General features: G+C 42.3%; 1 protein-coding gene across 1 annotated transcript in view; it reads right to left on the bottom strand.

The window, feature by feature from the left end:
- LOC308259299 (F-actin-monooxygenase MICAL2-like) overlaps nt 1-17749 on the bottom strand; it is a gene marked incomplete at both ends in the record, with an annotated part of 55546 nt that overhangs the window by 14893 nt on the left and 22904 nt on the right. Inside the window, 3 exons of the mRNA XM_080690218.1 lie at nt 5985-6078; nt 11786-11878; nt 16607-16722. Of these exons, the coding sequence (XP_080546344.1) occupies nt 5985-6078; nt 11786-11878; nt 16607-16722 (303 nt within the window). The remainder of the gene's footprint in view (nt 1-5984; nt 6079-11785; nt 11879-16606; nt 16723-17749) is intronic.

Here is a 17749-nt window from a genome sequence, read left to right as displayed (position 1 = left end):
ATATCATTTGTCTATTTTTATATTGTCTTGTATGCTAATTACTTTTAAGAGTTTGAGATTTTTACTAGAATGCTAATTCTTTTTAGTTCTATTTGTTACAAACATATTTTCTGAATTAGTGGCTGTTCTTTTCATTTTTTTGTAGTGTCTATTGACTACCAACTTAAGGTCAATAAAGATTCTTCTTAACTTTTATTTTGGTACTGGGGACTGAACCCTGGGACATTCTACCTCCAGGTTACCCCCCCACCCTTTTTATATTTTTATTTTGAAATAGTATTTCTCTAAATTGGTAAGGCTGGCCTCAAACCTTCAATCTTAAAGCAGGGCGTGGTGGCACATGCTTGTAATCCCAGTACTTAGGAGGCTGAGACAGAAGAATACGGGTTTGTGGACAGTCTCAGCTACTTAGTGAGACCCTTTGCAACTCAGTGAGACTCTGTTTCAAAATAAAGAATAAAAAATAGGGTTGGGAATGTAGCTCAGAGTAGAATGCCCCTGGGTTCCATCTCCAGTATGGCAAAAACAAAACCAAACAAAACAAAAGCTTCAATCCTCCTGTCTTAGCCTCCCAAGTACTGGGATTATACACGTGCACTACCACTCCCAGCTTTAATTTTTGAGGTTTCATTTTTTACATTAAAGTTTTAATCCTTATGGAATTGATATTTATATAAGACCTAATTTCATTTTTTTCCTGTATGGAAAACTAATTGTCTTCAGAATCATTTATGTCTTGTGATTTGCAATGCTATCATTGGATTATATCAAGTTCTCACATATGTGAGATTATGTTTGATTCCTTTGGTGACTGTCACTACAGCATGAAAATTGGCTCCAGAAAGGTGGTGAACATTTTTTGGTAGATTTATGCCCAGGTACCTTGTTTTTGATTTTCATAAATGACTTTGCCTGTGTTATTTCACTCTCTCGGTGTTTGATGCTGAGATATAGAAATGCAACTGATTTTTTGGTTAGATCTTTTATCTAGTGACTATAATGAAGGCTTTTGTTTTTAATAATTTATTTGTACATTCATATGGATAATCCTATCATCTGAAAATAATGAAAGTGTGTCTCTTCTTTTTCCAATTTTGCATCCTGCCCTTTTCCCTTGTTTTGCTGAACTGGTAAGGATTTCATGTATCATTTTGAACAGAAGATATAATGGTAGGCAACCTTATTACTGAGTGTGTGTGTGTGTGTGTGTGTGTGTGTGTGTGTGTGTGTGTTACTGAGGATTAAACCTAGTAGGCTACACTGAGATTCTCATAGGAACCAAGCATGTGAACGGCACACATTATTCGTATTTCTAGAAACCAGCTTAAATCTCTTTTGGAGGATGTAGTTATAAATGCGAAAAGACAAGCAAACGAATACAACTCGAGAAACTGCTGACCATCCAGTTTGGCTTTACAATGATAGGAACATAAAAGGAAGGATAAAGGATCTTTTTATGTCTTCGGTGGTACTGGGGATGGAACCTGGAGGCATTCTATCTCCTAGCTACACCCCCAGCCCTATTTTTTTATTTTGAAACAGTTTCTCACTGAGTTGCAAAGGGTCTCACTGAGTAGCTGAGGCTGGCTTCGAACCTGCACAGTCCTCGTGTCTCAGCCTCCCAAATGCTGGGATTACAAGCGTGTGCCACCATGCCTGGCTTGAAAGAATCATTTTTGAACATCCATTATAAGCCAGGCTCCTCTCCTGGTGCCTTCACTAACATTATATCATTTAACCCCCCTAGAGATGGATAGTTTTAGTCCCACTTTACAGATGAAAAAATATGGCAGAGTAGTCACTGCTGTATAATGGCAGAATCACAAGTCAGACTCTCCAATACCCGTGTATTTTCCAGGGCTCCTCATTTTTGCATCATCCAGGAAATTATTATTCTCTCTATTCCTCTTCAGCAACCAAGACGAAAACCACAGAGTATAAACCAAGCTACTTCCTTCTTCCTGGCTAGATTTTCCTTGAAATCTCTCACTATAATGTGTGCTCCTGCTGCCCCCTGCTGGTAGCCTCACTCATCCTGTGTTGTCTTTGTAAACCCTTCAATCTGTGTGAAGGCGAAACCAACCAGCTCCAAAAAGGGCAAGGACCAAATGCAACACCAGCTGATAAAATGAGTAAAGCAACCTAGGGAGAAGAGTTACTGTCCAGTCTGTCCGCAGATAAATCCCTTCTCCTTTGAAGCTACTTTCAGGTTTCATCAGGTTTCCCCTATCTCCAGGTATTGAGAGAAAGCTCCACTTCTGCCATGCAGACTGTGTTAAGTTTTAGTGGAAGCCTCTTGATGCAGTGGGGTGTTCCATGACCCCATCATGCAGAACCGACCACCACATTGACAACCAACAGAGCAGGAGGTAGCAAACAGGGCCTCAACAGAGGAGAGTCTAAGAGGCTGGAGAGGCAGGCAAGGCTGGGCGTGGCCTCCCCACAGAAGGTGCTGGAAACCGGGGAAGCAGGAAATTGCATATCCTGGTCCATCACCTGGGCCACCAGGTACATGGGCTGGGGGCTCCATCGCCCTTGTCAAAGACACACACACACACACACACACACACACACACACACACACACACCGAGGATCACAATGATTTCTCATCTGGGGTGCTGGATTGTTAGATTTCTATCTTTCTTTGTTTCTCTTTTCTGGACAAAATAGGGAAAAACTCAACCCAGGGGCGGGGGAGCTTATTTCTGACTGTTGGAAAAAAAGAAAGCAGGAATTGTTGTCAGGACAATTAGGAGCTCATCAAAGCCTCATCTTGCTCATCAGTCATCATGGCCCTCTGTCCTGCACCCCAGCACAGTCCTCTAATTCAATGCACGGCTAATGAATAACTCCCAGGAACAAAAGACCCTTTCAGACTGGCTCACATAATTATTAGAGGAGTCTTGCCTAACTGTCACAGGCTACTCCTGTTTTCAGGCCTGTCTCTAAATTTGGTTATTCACAACCTTTACAGCTCAATATTATTGCTCAACTGTGATCATTTTCTAATTATCCTAATAATACCTATTAAATAATTCCCATTAAATCACTTGAACCGGAGCAGCACAGGCCGGCTCAAATACAACTTAACCTAATAAGCATGGGTCATTCATTAAGCAACAGGGCAATCTCTTAAAGGAACTGGATAGAATATGGAACTGCAAAGGAATATTACTATTGTACAAATGTTATTATAAGAGTGTATTAATTCTAGTGGCCTGGTTTGTAAATCTTCCATTTGTTTTCCTTTGAGGCCACTCTCCATGAACTGACTCTTCATCTCGTCTCTTGTCAATCTGCATGTCACCCCCACCAGAACATTCAAGGAGAAGAAGGCACATAAACCTAACAGGTGAATTCAATTGCTAAGGATATAAGGGGAATGAGTGGAATTCCCTGAATTCCCAAATTCTGGCTGTTTGGCACACCTTTGGAAATACTACCAGCTGGCCAGACTTCTTTAGGTATAACTCAAAAATAGCTTCCTTTTCTTTTCTTGTTCTCTTTCTTTTCTTTTTCTTTCTTCTTCTTTTTTAATGCTTAAGATGAGGGGTATTTTTAGAAGAGGCCTTAAAAATTCAGTATCTATAATTTATTTCAAAAAGTAAATATAGGCGAGATGCAGGTGTGGTGGTGCATGCCTGTAATACCAGGATTTGGGAGGCTGAGACAAGAGGGTCTCAGGTTTAAGAACAGTCTCAGCAAATAGTGAGACTCTCATTAACCTAGCAATACACTGCTTCAGAATAAAAATCAAAGAGTGTTTGGGGTTTAGCATGTTGGTAGGATGCCTCTGGGTTGAATTCTAGACACACACACACACACACACACACACACACACACACACAAATAAAATAAAAGATTGGAGAGACAAGTCTTTAAAAGTTTATATGTATGGATACTTAAAATTGTGCAAAATAGTACTAGGTAGTGTTCACTGAGTACCTACACTGTAGTAGATGCTCTGATAGATGCTTTGTCCACCAACACCTTAATTCTCCAAAGGGCCTGGTAACATAGGAATTATTGTCTGCATTTTTCAGAAAAGGAGTCTGGGGTCAAACATGTTAAATGATTTCCTCTCTAGAAGAACCCTGGCAACTGAATTTGAACACAGGGCTCTCTGATGCCTACAAATCTGTTTCCTACCTGGCATGTGCTGCTAACAGCAGACTGAAATATGCCCCAGCTTTGCTGCTGTCTCCTTTTCATTTCTGAGGCTTTCACTGCATTGGAAGACTCCTAAAGACAAATACCAGAGCCTCCTTGGCTGGGAATATTACAAAACACCAAACAAGGGCAACTCAACTCATGGCAACAAGGTCCCAGCAGCAGCTGGGAAATAGGCTGGGACTCTCAGCTCAAGCAGCAATGGGTGGCTGTCACTTCTGCAATGAAGCCTACTTTTGATGAGCAAACACGGGCTCTCTTGGCAAGGAATTATAGCACAGTATAACAGAGTAAGAAAAGGAACAAATACTGACAGATGAGCCACTCCATGCTAGGCGCTGGGCTAGGGGTTCTAAACAAGTTGTCTTAGCAACTCCTCACCCCAAATTTAGGAAACAGGTATAATTATCCTTCTCACTTAACAAACAAACAAACAAGCAAAAAATGAGGTGCGGAGGGTAAAGTCAGCTTTTGCCTTGCTAAGCTAGTGACAAATTATCTGTGCAGCTCCTGAAGCTGGAAGCTCCGGGCCCCTGACTAGCAGGCTCAGGAGCGGCCCTGACAATTTTGCGCATGTGACTTAGTGTGAGCCCCAGGCCTTGGGAAATCTGGCTCTGCCCCTGCACTTTTAAAAGAATGAGATCCTCGCCTTTCACTAGGCCATTTAACAAGGCACTTATTGTTGACAAGTGCTTGCAGCATTCAGTTTTTCATATTTTGTATCTCATCTACGGAAGACTGGAGACATTACATCACAAACTTAAGAGATGATACCCGCGACGGACCCTGAGCACCCCTCCAATCCATTAGCTACACCACTACTGGGCAGTCGCCAAACACATAGCTCTCTTTAAGTCATCCCTTATCTTAAGCCCTTTCCTGGCCCTCATCTGTTGGAATACATCAGGTCTTGGCCTTTGCAGAGGCCGTACCTCTCCCAGAACCATCTCCTCCTCTTACCGGTTAGTCCCTGTCACTGGTTAGTCCCCGTCCTTCCTTCCAAGTCTCATCTTGCATATGTCCTGTTCCAGGATGCCTGCCCTGCTGGCACGCCCCTAAGGCCTCTGTTCTGTTCACACTGCCTCCACGGCTGTTCCTTTCACAGCACTCATCCTGTATGGGTGTTTTTCTATTTGCATGTCTCCATCCCTTGCTGGACTATAAAGTTCTCAAGGCAGCAACTACACCATACTCATTGTGAGCGGTCTGGTGTCTTAGTGTCCAGCACACAGTAGGTCTTCGCCAGATGGGAAAAGTTTGAATGTAAACATCAGAAGCTCTCAGTGAGTTGGTTCCCTTTATTGTCTTACCTTGGGCCAAGAAATGTGCTAATTTAGTTACGCATCACATCTAATTTCTTTTATCATTATATCAGCTTTCTAAGGTAGGAAGCCATTCTTGTGTTCATTTTAGAGAGAAAATGGCTGTTTGTGAAGGTTTATAATGTGACTAGCCCATGGTGACACAGCAGTGAAGGAGAAAGCAGAGCTTTGACCTTGAGCTTCAGATCTCTGCTGAACACTCAAGTATCTCTCCTGAATCTACCTTAACTCCTGAATCACAAAAGAATATTCATGCTAGCTAGAAGAGAGCCTGGTCAGACCAGGTCAAGGTCTACAGGATAACTGATGCCCAAGGAATGTCAATCCAAATCACCAGTTTGATTTTTAAAGTGTGAAGCAGCGGTGGACTCTTAGAACCGCCTGTCCATGTTGACAGACGCCCTGCGGGTCACAAGTTCTCTTTGTATTGCCTGGATGGTAGGACCACAGACTCAGGCCTGCTGCGCCAGGGCTGCGGATGGACTCCATACCTGCTTCTCCTCGCAGCGCCTTCTCCAGCCTCACGCCCTGGACCTCGGAGGCCCGCTGTCGCTCTTCCAACTCCTCCAGCTGCCTCTGGATGGCCTGCAACGGCAGATCCCACATCACAAGGCAGCTCTGGACACAGAGTCATGGGGTGAGAGGAGTGGTCCTCATGGTTCCTGGACTCCTGGGAGCCTGCAGCCTCTGACTATGGTCATGCCACGGCGATCAGGGCTGCAGCCACAACCAGAGTAGGGAAGGGCCTTGGGGCAGACAGAGCATGTATTCTATTTTCCCAAGAAGAGCCAGCAGATACCTCCCTGGAAGGTGGTCTGGATGGGAGACCTGGCCAGCTTCTGGGGCTTGGCACTCCTTCTTTGGTTTGTCCTGCTCCTGTCCTTAACAATGGCATCTATTCTTTTCTCACACTGCAGGCTGATGCCCAGGGTTCTCTCACTATGGAAGCGGACTGTGGCTTTGTTCCAAGTACATTATTAAGAAAAGACACAAGATGTTTAACTCATTAAAGGACAGCTCATGCTCACTTTAGACTCGCCATAAGCATCTATCAAGGTGTGGGGTTGTGACTGGGTTTGCATTACATATTGATTTTCCCTGCTAGTTATTACTGTCGTGGCTCTATTAGGAAGGAAAGTTAGAGGAAAGCCTCTCTGACAGAAGTTTTGCTCATCCTCAGGGATTTCCTCTGCTTTCTCATTCCACACTGCCAGGAGGCACAGCCTTTGGCAGGACAGACTTTGCACCTGGCAGAACAAGTACTCTGGAGGAACCGTCAGCTGCCGGGGCAGGAAGCCTGCCTGTGTTCCTCCCCTACTGTGGCTTGCCTGTTTCAAACCCTTTCTCTTTAACCCCACATTCTCCTAAATGTCCCTTGGAGACATGGGTACAGTAGTCAAGGCACCTCCAACCCCTGTGAGGAGGTGCAAGGGGGCGGGGCTGAGCAGCCACCTGGCTCGTCCCAGTGGTGACATACAATATGAAACAGGTGGGAATTCCACTTAGAACGACTTAGAATTTCATACCGTCTTTTTCTCTGCCTCCCTTTTAAAGACAAGACAATCCATCTTTATAAATCCATCTCTCGCTGGTATGATGTAGAATTACTAAAGAAGGGAAACACTTAAATGACTTTACTACTGATTACTCTTCAGCTACAGCTATATGACTGTTATGAATGAAACGGTTTTACCCTCAAATTCCTATGTTGAGACCCTAACCTCCGAGGTGACTGAGAGAGACAAGGTCTCTGAGGAAGTAAGAGAGGTCAAGTGGGGTCAGAATGGTGGGGCCACTTCCTCTTATAAGGAGACCTTATAAAAGGAAGAGACACCAAATATCAATCAGTCGTGCTTCTCTCTCTCTCTCTCTCTCTCTCTCTCTCTCTCTCTCTCTCCTCTCCTCTCCTCTCCTCTCCTCTCCACATGTACACACAAAAAGGCAGGTGAGAACATAATGAAAAGGCAGCTATCTACAAGACATGAAGAGAGGCCTTGATCTTGGAATTTTAGCCTCTAGAACCATAGGGACATATATGTCTGTTATGTAAACCACTGATATTTTGCTATGGCAGCTGGAGCAGACCAATGCAATGGTTATTTTTTTTTATTTTTTATTTTTTTAGAAATTAAAGGTAAAATTCTCAGAGATTAAAAAGGGCTTCTACAGGTGCTAGCAGGTTAGGACTCAAAAGACCATTGTAATTCTTCTCTTATTACCACCTATAGCCTAGAATGAGAAATTGTCAAGTTTGCCAATCATTATCCCAAGTTCTTATCTTGTTCTTAAATGGAAAAGTTTAGGACCGAGAAAAGCGGGGCTTAAGAGTCCCGCTAACAACCAATCTCCATTACCACAAAAAGAGCGCCTTTCATAGCCAGAAAACATCATCACCAGAAAAACAAAAAAACCACCAGGCTCCAGAGAGAAAGCGAACTGAGAACAGAGCTCAGGGCCACAGAGGAGACACACGCGCCCGAGGACGCGGCAGCAGCGCCATACTGCCGGCGGCAGCGGCGAACTCAGCGGACGGCTACAGCAAGCCGAGGTGAGCCGATGCGGAACAGCCAGGCGGGATCTTTCGGCGCAGACAGCATTTAAAGCTCCCAGTGGCTGAGCTCAGCACACGCTGCAGGGATTCAGAGTGGAAATCAAAACCAGAGAAGAAAAAATACGCCAGCCTCATGGCCGAGGGCGTGGCAGAGGCGCCATATTGCCACCGGCGGCGGCAGTAGCAGTGAATTCACCGAGTCCAGTACAGCTACATCTACGTACTCAAGAACAGTGAGTCAAATTGCGGGCCACAGAGGAGAAATCCCAGTATTGTGCCTCCTGGGACTTGACCCAGTGAGGGAGTGGTGGTGGCAGAGATATCACACCATAGGAGAGCGTGCAACCTGGCACCCCCCATAGTTTAAAGCAGCCTCTATCGACTCCCTGGGTCGGAGACTCTGTGATACAACCCAGTAAAGGAGTAGTAGGGTCTGAGATAATACAGACTCGAGATCCAGAGCACCTTAAGTGAAGCCATAGTGACCCAAGGGAAGAACCCAGAGAAGGCACAAACCTCCGAAATCATGGGAAAGAGGAATAACACTGAAGTAATGAATGTGCACAACCCCACAACATCAGAACCTGATAAAACAGAAAATCAGAGATTTCTAGAAGATCAAATCAGGAAAATAACTGTAGAAATAATAGAGGTGCTTCGAAAAGAACTCAGAGAGAGCCAAAAAGAGATAAAGGATGCAATTAATGAAGTAAAGGCCTCAATTCAAAGCACAAACAACCGATTAGACCACATGGAGAACAGAATCTCGCTCTTAGAAGATGAGCAATCCAAAAATAAATGCATAGTTTCTAATCTAGAAAAAGATATCCAACAGCAGGAATCTGACATTGAAGAAATATGGGCCCATTTTAAGAGAGCTAACCTAAGAATAATTGGAATAGAGGAGGGAAAAGAAAGTGAAACCAAAGGGATCAACAATCTCTTCAAGGAAGTAATAGCAGAAAATTTTCCAAACATAGAGCAAGAGGTTGATACACAGATCCAGGAAACTTATAGAACTCCCTTTAGACAGGATCCGAGAAGAGGATCCCCACGCCATATAATTGTCAAAATGACCAATGTGGAAGCCAAGCAGAGAATCTTAAAGGCAACAAAAACAAAGGGCCAAGTGACATTCAGAGGCAAACCAATTAGAATCACTCCAGACTTCCCAAACCAAGTCATGAGAGCCAGAAGGGCTTGGAGTAACATATTCCAAACTCTGAAAGAAAACAACTTCCAGCCAAAAATTTCCTATCCAGCAAAACTTTCTATCAAATTAGATGGAGAAATAAGAAGCTTCCATGACAAACAGAAACTGAAGGAATTTATGTCTTCAAAACCAGCGTTAGAGAAAATACTCAAAGAGATTAACTACAAAGAAGAAATAGGTAACACTCACCAGAACCAGAGAAACAAGAGTTTCCATCCAACAGACAACTAAGATTGGTTTTCTGTGGAGATTCATTATTTATGTTAGTCTTTTACCTATCTCTAAATTGTATTGTTTGCCTTTATTGTTGTTAATTTTTAGGATTTCTAGTTGGAATATTAATATACCTTCAGATATAGCATTTGGAAATATTTTATCCAATTCTATTAGTAACTTTTAACTCTGTTTACATTGTCTTTGGATATACAATATTTTCTTTTATTTTTTAGGGAGTTTGTATATTCTTCTGTTGCCTGTGCCATTGAAATCATATCCAAGAAATCACTGCCAATTTCAATGTTGTGAGGTTTTATGACCCAGATTTTGTCCTAAAAGTTTATAGTCTTAAGATTTATATTTAGGTCTTTTATCTAGTTTGAGTTAATACTTGTATGTGGGATTAGGTAAGGGTCCAATTTTATTCTTTTCCATGTAATTATTATTTTTCAACAATATTTAGTTAAAAGATTATTATTTCCACCACCAAATCTTCGTGGAAACCTTGTCAAAAATAACTTGACAATATAGGGAAGAAGTTAGCTCTAGGCTTGTATTTAACTCCAATGGTCTATATATCTGCCTTTAGAACAGTACTACACTGTTTCAATTATTGTAGCTTTATATGGTTTGAAATCAGAAAATATACATCTTCTAGCTTTGTTTTTGCTTCGAGATTGTTTTGGGTATCTAGAGTCCATATTCCATATCAGGATAGATTTTTTTCTGAAAAATAAATATATGATAGTTTCACCTAAAAAAAAGAAAAAAATATTCTCTGGTAAGAAAGAAAGCAAAAAGAAATATTGAAATGTTATCTTTAAGTCATCAAAAGCTTGGTATCAGACAAATGAAACTGTTATGTGAGATTATCATTTTTAATTTTGGATAAATTGCTATAATACTAGATGTCAACCACTAAGCCAAGCATGGGAGGGAGGGATGGGGAGAGAATGGGGTGGGGATCAGGTGGGGGCTGACTGGGCGATGTGTGCATGTATGTCTACAAAAGTTTGTATCCCACTATGATGTATGAATACAGTGCACCAATAAAATAAAATTAAAAAAAAATAATAAAAAAAATAAAATGAGGCCGGGCGTGATGGCAAAAAAAAAAAAAAAAAAAAAAAGTTTAAAATTTTAAGGAAATCTGTTTTAGAAGTTGAGAGTTTATGAAGGGGAATTTATGAAATTGTCCCTGTCCACAGTATAAAAGTAGCCCCTCGAGTCAGCCATGAGGATGAGTAGGGGAGGTTGGATTAAAGGATTGCATTTTCAGCAAAAACAACTTACAGAATGCTATAATTTGGATCTGTAATGTCTCCCAAAGGCTCACGTGTTGACGGTTTGGTCTCCATCCCATGGTGCTACATGGAGGTGGTAGAACATTTAGGAGGGAGGGCCTAATAGAAGGATGTTAGTTTATGGGGGTCACACCCTTGTAGGTAACATTGGGACCTCAGATCTTCCTCTTTCTCTTTCTCTCTGCTTCCTGTTCACTATGAGGTGAGAAGGTTGCTCCACCACACACTCCCTAACATGATGGGTGCCTCATCACAGGCCCAAAGCATTAGGGCCAGCTGATTATGGACTCTGACCTTCTGAAGATGCAAACCAAAACAAACCTTTCCTCTTTTTTAGTTTATTGTCTCAGGTATTTTGCTATAGTAATGGGAAGCTGACTATCACATAGTGTTACCGGGGCAGATAAAAGGGATAACTAAAGTGATGGAAAGGCACATGGATTAACACGATTGGTCATTCTCAGTTTCTATGTCTTGAAATCCAACTATTCTTTAAGAGTAGATTTGGGGTCCTCAGGAAGATGGAGGATATCTAAATTTTCAGCTGTATTTTGTCTGTCTGTGACAGAGATAAGTGGATCACCTCAGGCAGGGACGTTTGCCATCAGGCCAGGAAATCTATACTGGAAAACTGGACAATGTACTTTCAATCCTGAAAAGAAAACAATTCCTAATAGATATCAGTTTAGTGAAGACATACTTAGGGAATTGGTGGAAGATTTGTGTCCTCACAGAGGATAAAGCAAAGGTCACTGTTATGAAGCAGTCATAACAGGATGATTCAGAAGGCCACGTGCTAGCTCTTGTCCCAGCCTCATTTTGCAGAATGCATGAGGAAAATGTGGCTGGAAGTGAGCCTGTTCAACCTCTGGTCCAGAGCCCCACCAGACATGGAGCCAGGGTCTTTAAGATATGACAAACCTCGTTCCTCAGAGAAGAGAGACTGGCTTCCCACCCAGATCCCCAGGACTCAGGCCCCTGCCCACTCACTCATGTGTGTTTTCTGACCTGAGCTTTATGAAGTCTTTTCAATTCTTCTTGCTTAACCAACTGCTTCACTGCTTTTTCCAGCTTCCTTCTTCTTCTAAGTGTCTTCTTCTCCTGTGAACAACAATAGAGTAGAAGAAATACGACTGAGAAAAATGGTGTTGAGATTTATAATGTACCATCATCATTTTCTGTCCTCTCCATCCAATGGTTCCAAGCAATTACTTAGCTTTGAGAATAATGATGTCCAATAGAATGTTTTTCACTGATGTGAATAATCTATATGCTGTATAAAATATAGACACCACTAGCCATGTGTGACTATTGGGCACTAGAAATCAGAGGAATATGAATAAGAAACCGAATTCTAAATTTAATTTAATTTTAATGAATCTAAATATAAACTTAAACAGGTGCCAGAATGGAAAGCTGGTGTGTGTGTGTGTGTGTGTGTGTGTGTGTGTGTGTGTAGGAGAGCATTTATTAAATACTACCTGTGTTTAGTTGAGGAAAGAAATAATAAAAGAATTATACTTCACATGGGTGTAACCATTCTTCCCAGGGATAATGGGTCTGGGAGATACAGGAAGGCAGACAGGCAGACACAGACACAGACACACACACACACACACACACACACACACACACACACGTACACACATACAAACACATACACACTCAGTACATGAAAAATGAAAACCAGTTTATAAGTTTAAATAGTGCTTAGGTTGAGTCTACATATCTTTTAACACCCATGAGTATCTAAATAATTTAAATTGAAGTGTTTCTAGGTTTGAAGTAGGTACAAGATAACTTCCCAATCATACCTCACTTTGCTTATACAAATATAGCATTATCGTTACTGATTTTTTGTGTGTTCCTGGGCTTGTTAAAAAATAAAAGAAACAGAAGTAAAAAAAAAAAAGGAACATTCAAAATAAATACATAAAATAAAATTCTGGATCTTGATTGGTGTCACTTCCAGGTTTTAGACACCAAAGAAAGGAGCAGGAGTGGTGTGGCCAGTTTTACCTATCATAAAGTTTGGAGACATTCTTGATCAGAGAAGCCACAGAGTAATGGCTAAGCCCTGGGTCCAGGAGCCAGGAGAAGCTGCCATTAAATCTCAGCTGAGATGTGCAAGTGTTAGTACATCATTCAACTTTCTGAACTTTAAAGCCCTCTTTTGAGGAATGTGAAGGATTCAATACCTACTTTGGAGGCAAATAGCAAAGATGAAGTGAGCTGTCACAAGCAAACCCTTTACAGAATTCTTGAAAGAGATGGGATAAATATTTAGCAGATAGCATGGATTTTTTTTTACCATCAGCATATTATTATATATTAGCACAATTGCTTTTTTACTCAATATCCATTATTTGTGAATAGGAGTATACATTTTCTACACATGCATCCTATATATACAAAATAAATGTTCAAAGTGGGTTAGTTTTACTGAGTTTGCCTTCTCTGAATATAAACATCACCTTTCTACATATCAGGATGAGTATTGATGCATGCTAGACTTTTCTGTGTATGTCTGAGATCCTATCTCAAAAACCAAAATGGAACAAATAGAAGAGTTGGAAGCTTAGCCCAGTGGTAGAGAGCACAGCAGGTTTTGTCAAAGAAGAAAAATAAGTAGTGCTATGTTTTAAGACTCCGTTTAATTTAGTGCTGGTTTTGGAGTGTCTCCTCTCTCTTCCTTTCTCTCTCCCTTCCTTCCTTCTTCATTTTCTTTCTCTTTCTTTTCCTTTATTTTTTTTCCAGTACTAGAGAAGGAACCCATAGACAGTCTACAACTATACCCTCAGCCTCTTTTTCATTCCTTATTTTGAGATAGGTTCTCACTAAGTTGCCTACACTGGCTTGGAACTTAGGGTGCTCCTGTCTCAACCTCTCCAGTCTCCCTAGACATTTCTTTTTAATACTGAAAGAAACAAATAGGTAATTTTAAAATTGCGAAAACTATCCTGGTGCCTGAGCCCTCAATAACTGTGGCCAGACGGATTGCTTGCTCATTGAATGCTTATACATCCATAAGTGGGGAATAGAGACCAAAAAAACCCTGCTCTCAGAGCAGTGTGGGTCCAAAGCAGAGGTCAGAGATGTACCTCAGAAGCCCTTATGTTTCAGGGTTTTATGGATTCCTGTTACTCTGTCACCCATCCCATGGATGTGAATGGAGAAACCACCACAAGCATTCAGCTTTGAGGCTTCAGAATATCTAAAGACCATCAACAAAAACATCCATCTTAATGGTGAAATTAATTTTTTTCTACAATACTCCTTAGGACCTAGAATCCTAAGAAATTTTCATCTTTGGAAGGAAATTCTAACTCTCAGAACTCAACATATTTCATACAGCACCATTTCTCTTTCTAAGGGAAGGGCCTCCAGATGAACTGTCCTGCTCTGGAGGAAGGGGTCCCAGGCCTTTTATATGGGGGGCCTTCCCTTAGGCAGCCAGAATCTTTTGTGAAAAGCTGGAGCCGAGGGAGAGGTGGTGGGGATCAATAGTAGTTGCCTTCCAGAGATGATCTAACTCAATCTACATGGAGTGGTCAGTTCATTTATTTCACAATTATCTCTGGATCGTCCATCATATTAACCTATGTAATTAATCCTAGAGTTTATTGAGTGCTATGTGCCAGATGCTGAACTAATTACTTCACATGTACTATCTTGTTTATCCCTCTGATTGTACTTGATTTATAAATATGGAAATCAGAACTCAGAGAAGTTAAACAATTTACCAAATTGACACAATTAGTGACTGGTAGATCAGAGTTAAGCCTAAATTGGCTGAATCCAATGTCCACATTTCCACCCAGACTGTACTGCCTTTCCTTACTCTAAATACCATTGGTACACATGAAAGACTGCTGCTCTATGGCGAGTCCTATAGAAAAAGAAATGCTCACATTTCCCCCTAAAAGGAGACCATTTAATATAACTTCTGGGGGTTTCCCCCAAGAGTGCCATGTGGTCTTGGGACTTCCCAGCAGCAAAGTTATCAAATTCCCATTGCTTTATCAAGAATAGACAAAATAGAACCTGGGAAAGGGAAGAATGTCATTTCTTATATTTTACTAAAAAGATGCTGATCCAGAAAAGAAGGATGCTGTATCTAAAAACACTCATATAGCCTTGTGACATGCCAGGTTTGATCCTTATATCTCTACAATGGTGATGAGGAGAGGTGAGGAAAGAGATTAGGGGCTAAGGAAGGAAAAGGGAAAGGCGGACTGCTGGCGGAACCAATGATGCGCTGCCCTGTGTCTTCCCATCTCAGTCTCTCAGATCCAGTGTGGGTTTGGTAGAAGGGCCAGTGAGAGGGGAGGGGCGAGGTAAAAAGAAGAGGCCCAGAGGACACATCCTGTCTCCAGTTTCCTGTGGCACAGGCTCTGTGCCACCTGGCTGAGGACACACCTGCATGGGACAGAAGAGACCGAGAAAGCAGAGGACAAAAACCTCCCCTTGTTCCTTCAGTATGAGCCCTTGGGAAGCCATAAATAAGGAATCTTCTTGCCAGCTTCTCTTCCTGTAAGAGCAGGACACGTCAGAAGCTAGGAGAAGCAGGCATGCTTTTACCACCCGGCCAGATTAAGAGACAACTAGCTCTGTGCTGGCCAGCAGGAGGACAAGGAGCTATTTGTGAGGCTGTCCTGGATGCCACAGTCTTGCTACTTCCATGTGTTTGGACCACTCCATTCTTTTATTCTCCCTGAGTGCCAGGATGGCTGATGTGGGATCGCTGTCTTATTTGAATATAGAATTAACTTAGGGTCACTCAAGGGGATGAGGGGGTAAAGAACCTCCAGAAATCAACACAACACACAATTCATTGTGTTGAGTACTGAACTAATCAGAGAACGCCACATTTAGAAACCTGTATATGTTTTTTCTCCCTCTCTCCCTCTGTCTTCTCAGACCCCCTCTTGAATTGTGCCAAGCCATGGGAGTTGGAACCCCTGATGGCTTGAGGTGATGTCAAAGCTCCTAATGCCAGAGATGGAAAAGTTGAGTCTGAGTAAATAAATTTGGTTCTCCTCCTCCCTCCACAGATCCACAGTGCTCCAAAAAAACAAACACTGCCAGAGCAGTGAAGTGCTTCTCTGTCCACCCAGGAAGCATTTTAGGTCAAGCATTTAGCGCCCCTCCTTAGTCCCAATAGAAAGACTCGGCTCACCGTAGATAATGAAAACAGCAGTGGACTTTGGTTGTGGCTGCTTGCCTCCATGTATGTGACATACAGAAACATCTACAGGCATATGACTTGTTTGTGCTATTTATCTATGGGCATGTGAGCTGTTCAAAGTATTCTGTAGAAATATTAATGTTTCCTAAGTGAAGAGGACTGCTGCCTCTCAGCAGGCACATGGCTAGCCCCTTCCACAGTAGGCTCCTCGGAGTGTCCATGTCCAGCATGCAACTGCATGGTTCATTTCATAGTTCTGATTAGAATAAACATAACATTTTCTGTGCAATCTGCCTCTAGTGCTTCTTAAGTGAAGTTGTGCCTCCCTCAGGGAAATATGCATCTGCTTCTTGTAATTTTTTCAATGGTTTGCTTGTTGGACCACATATTAAACCCACTTTTAAGAGCTGGAGTCGCCAAATGGTTTCAAGTAAATATGCCTCCCCCTTCTTCAATTCGAGTTTCTAAGATGATTTTTAAAGGAAATAATTCTTGGGGTATTCCAGGTAAAAAGAAGGGTGGCTGTCAGATGTACTGGACCATGATCTTCCCAAGGAAATCACTGCACCTGAAGCCCACGTCTGATGACAAATGGCCCCCACCAGCCCCAAACCCCAGTTTGGTTTTCCAAGTGATGTTACCTTGGACCTGGAGGAAATCGGGGAATCGAATTCTTCATCTGCTGAGGTGGAGGTGGTAGAGGAGGCAGAAGAGGCAGCCTCGGTCACCTGCGCTCTAATGGGGACATACTTGGAACCTGAAATGGGAACAGAAGAACTTATTGAACTGTTAGCTTCTTTTTCTGTTTCACATGCAAAAACTGCCTCTTCCACCTCCCCGCTTCCCCCAGGCCCTCCCTCCCTGCCCAGCCCGCCCTGCACCTGCCAGGATCTTGAGGAGGCAGTACCTAAGGGCAACTGAAAATTTGGCCCTCCACGTTAATTACACTTCTGGCTCCCTGCCAAGAGCTTTGCCGCTCTCTTCTCACATTAACAACAACGAAAAAAATACAAGGTATTATGCAGAAATCAATTAATTCCTTAAACACCATTTATATGGTGTGCTGCTTACAATGCATTCAGAGATGAAATCTATTATTAAAATGCATGTCTGAAGTTAGCCGAGTTACCTAAATGCTTGTGTAAGGTTCTTTCTGTGGAGTAATTGAATGCAAAAAAAGTCAGAGCCAGCTCTTAAACAAATCGCCCTTCTGCGGCTCACAGCATCTGGCACCCATTTTTACTACATGACATCTGCTCAGTGTAAAAGAGCTGGCGTCAGAATGTCTGGTCACAGAAAAAAAAAAATCCCAAATGTAATCAGAAGCAAAAGGACTCTAAGCCTAAGGTTTTATCACATAGTCTCATGCAACATAAATATTTCATTAATTATAGCTAAACAAATGCCACTTTTATTTTCCCAACTTGCAGATATTATCACATCATCAGAGTGATGATTCAAATGCCAGAAAAGGCAGTTTAAGATAGGGACAGCTCGACAATGCAGGCCCCATGGGAGAGCCCATGCCAGCCTCTGAACGGAAGGTGGCTCGTTGGCAGCCGCAATTCAGTGTTCCCGTGTTAACCAGAATCGCATTGTGACTCAGCTGGGGACCAGGTGTGGTAAGGGCTTCCAGGTGCTACAGCAGGCTTCCGTTCTTCTCAGCAAGAACATCTGCCCCTATGCGTCACCCTGGGGCAGGGCCATTGGTTAATATCTGGATTAACCCAGTCTGGACACTGGACACCAGAACCAGCCAGGACTCCCTGAAAGGAAACGTATAC

The sequence above is a fragment of the Muscardinus avellanarius genome, assembly GCF_963383645.1.
Source record: "Muscardinus avellanarius genome assembly, chromosome: 1".
Taxonomy (NCBI): domain Eukaryota; kingdom Metazoa; phylum Chordata; class Mammalia; order Rodentia; family Gliridae; genus Muscardinus; species Muscardinus avellanarius.
This window is presented reverse-complemented; position numbering and strand designations above follow the sequence as displayed.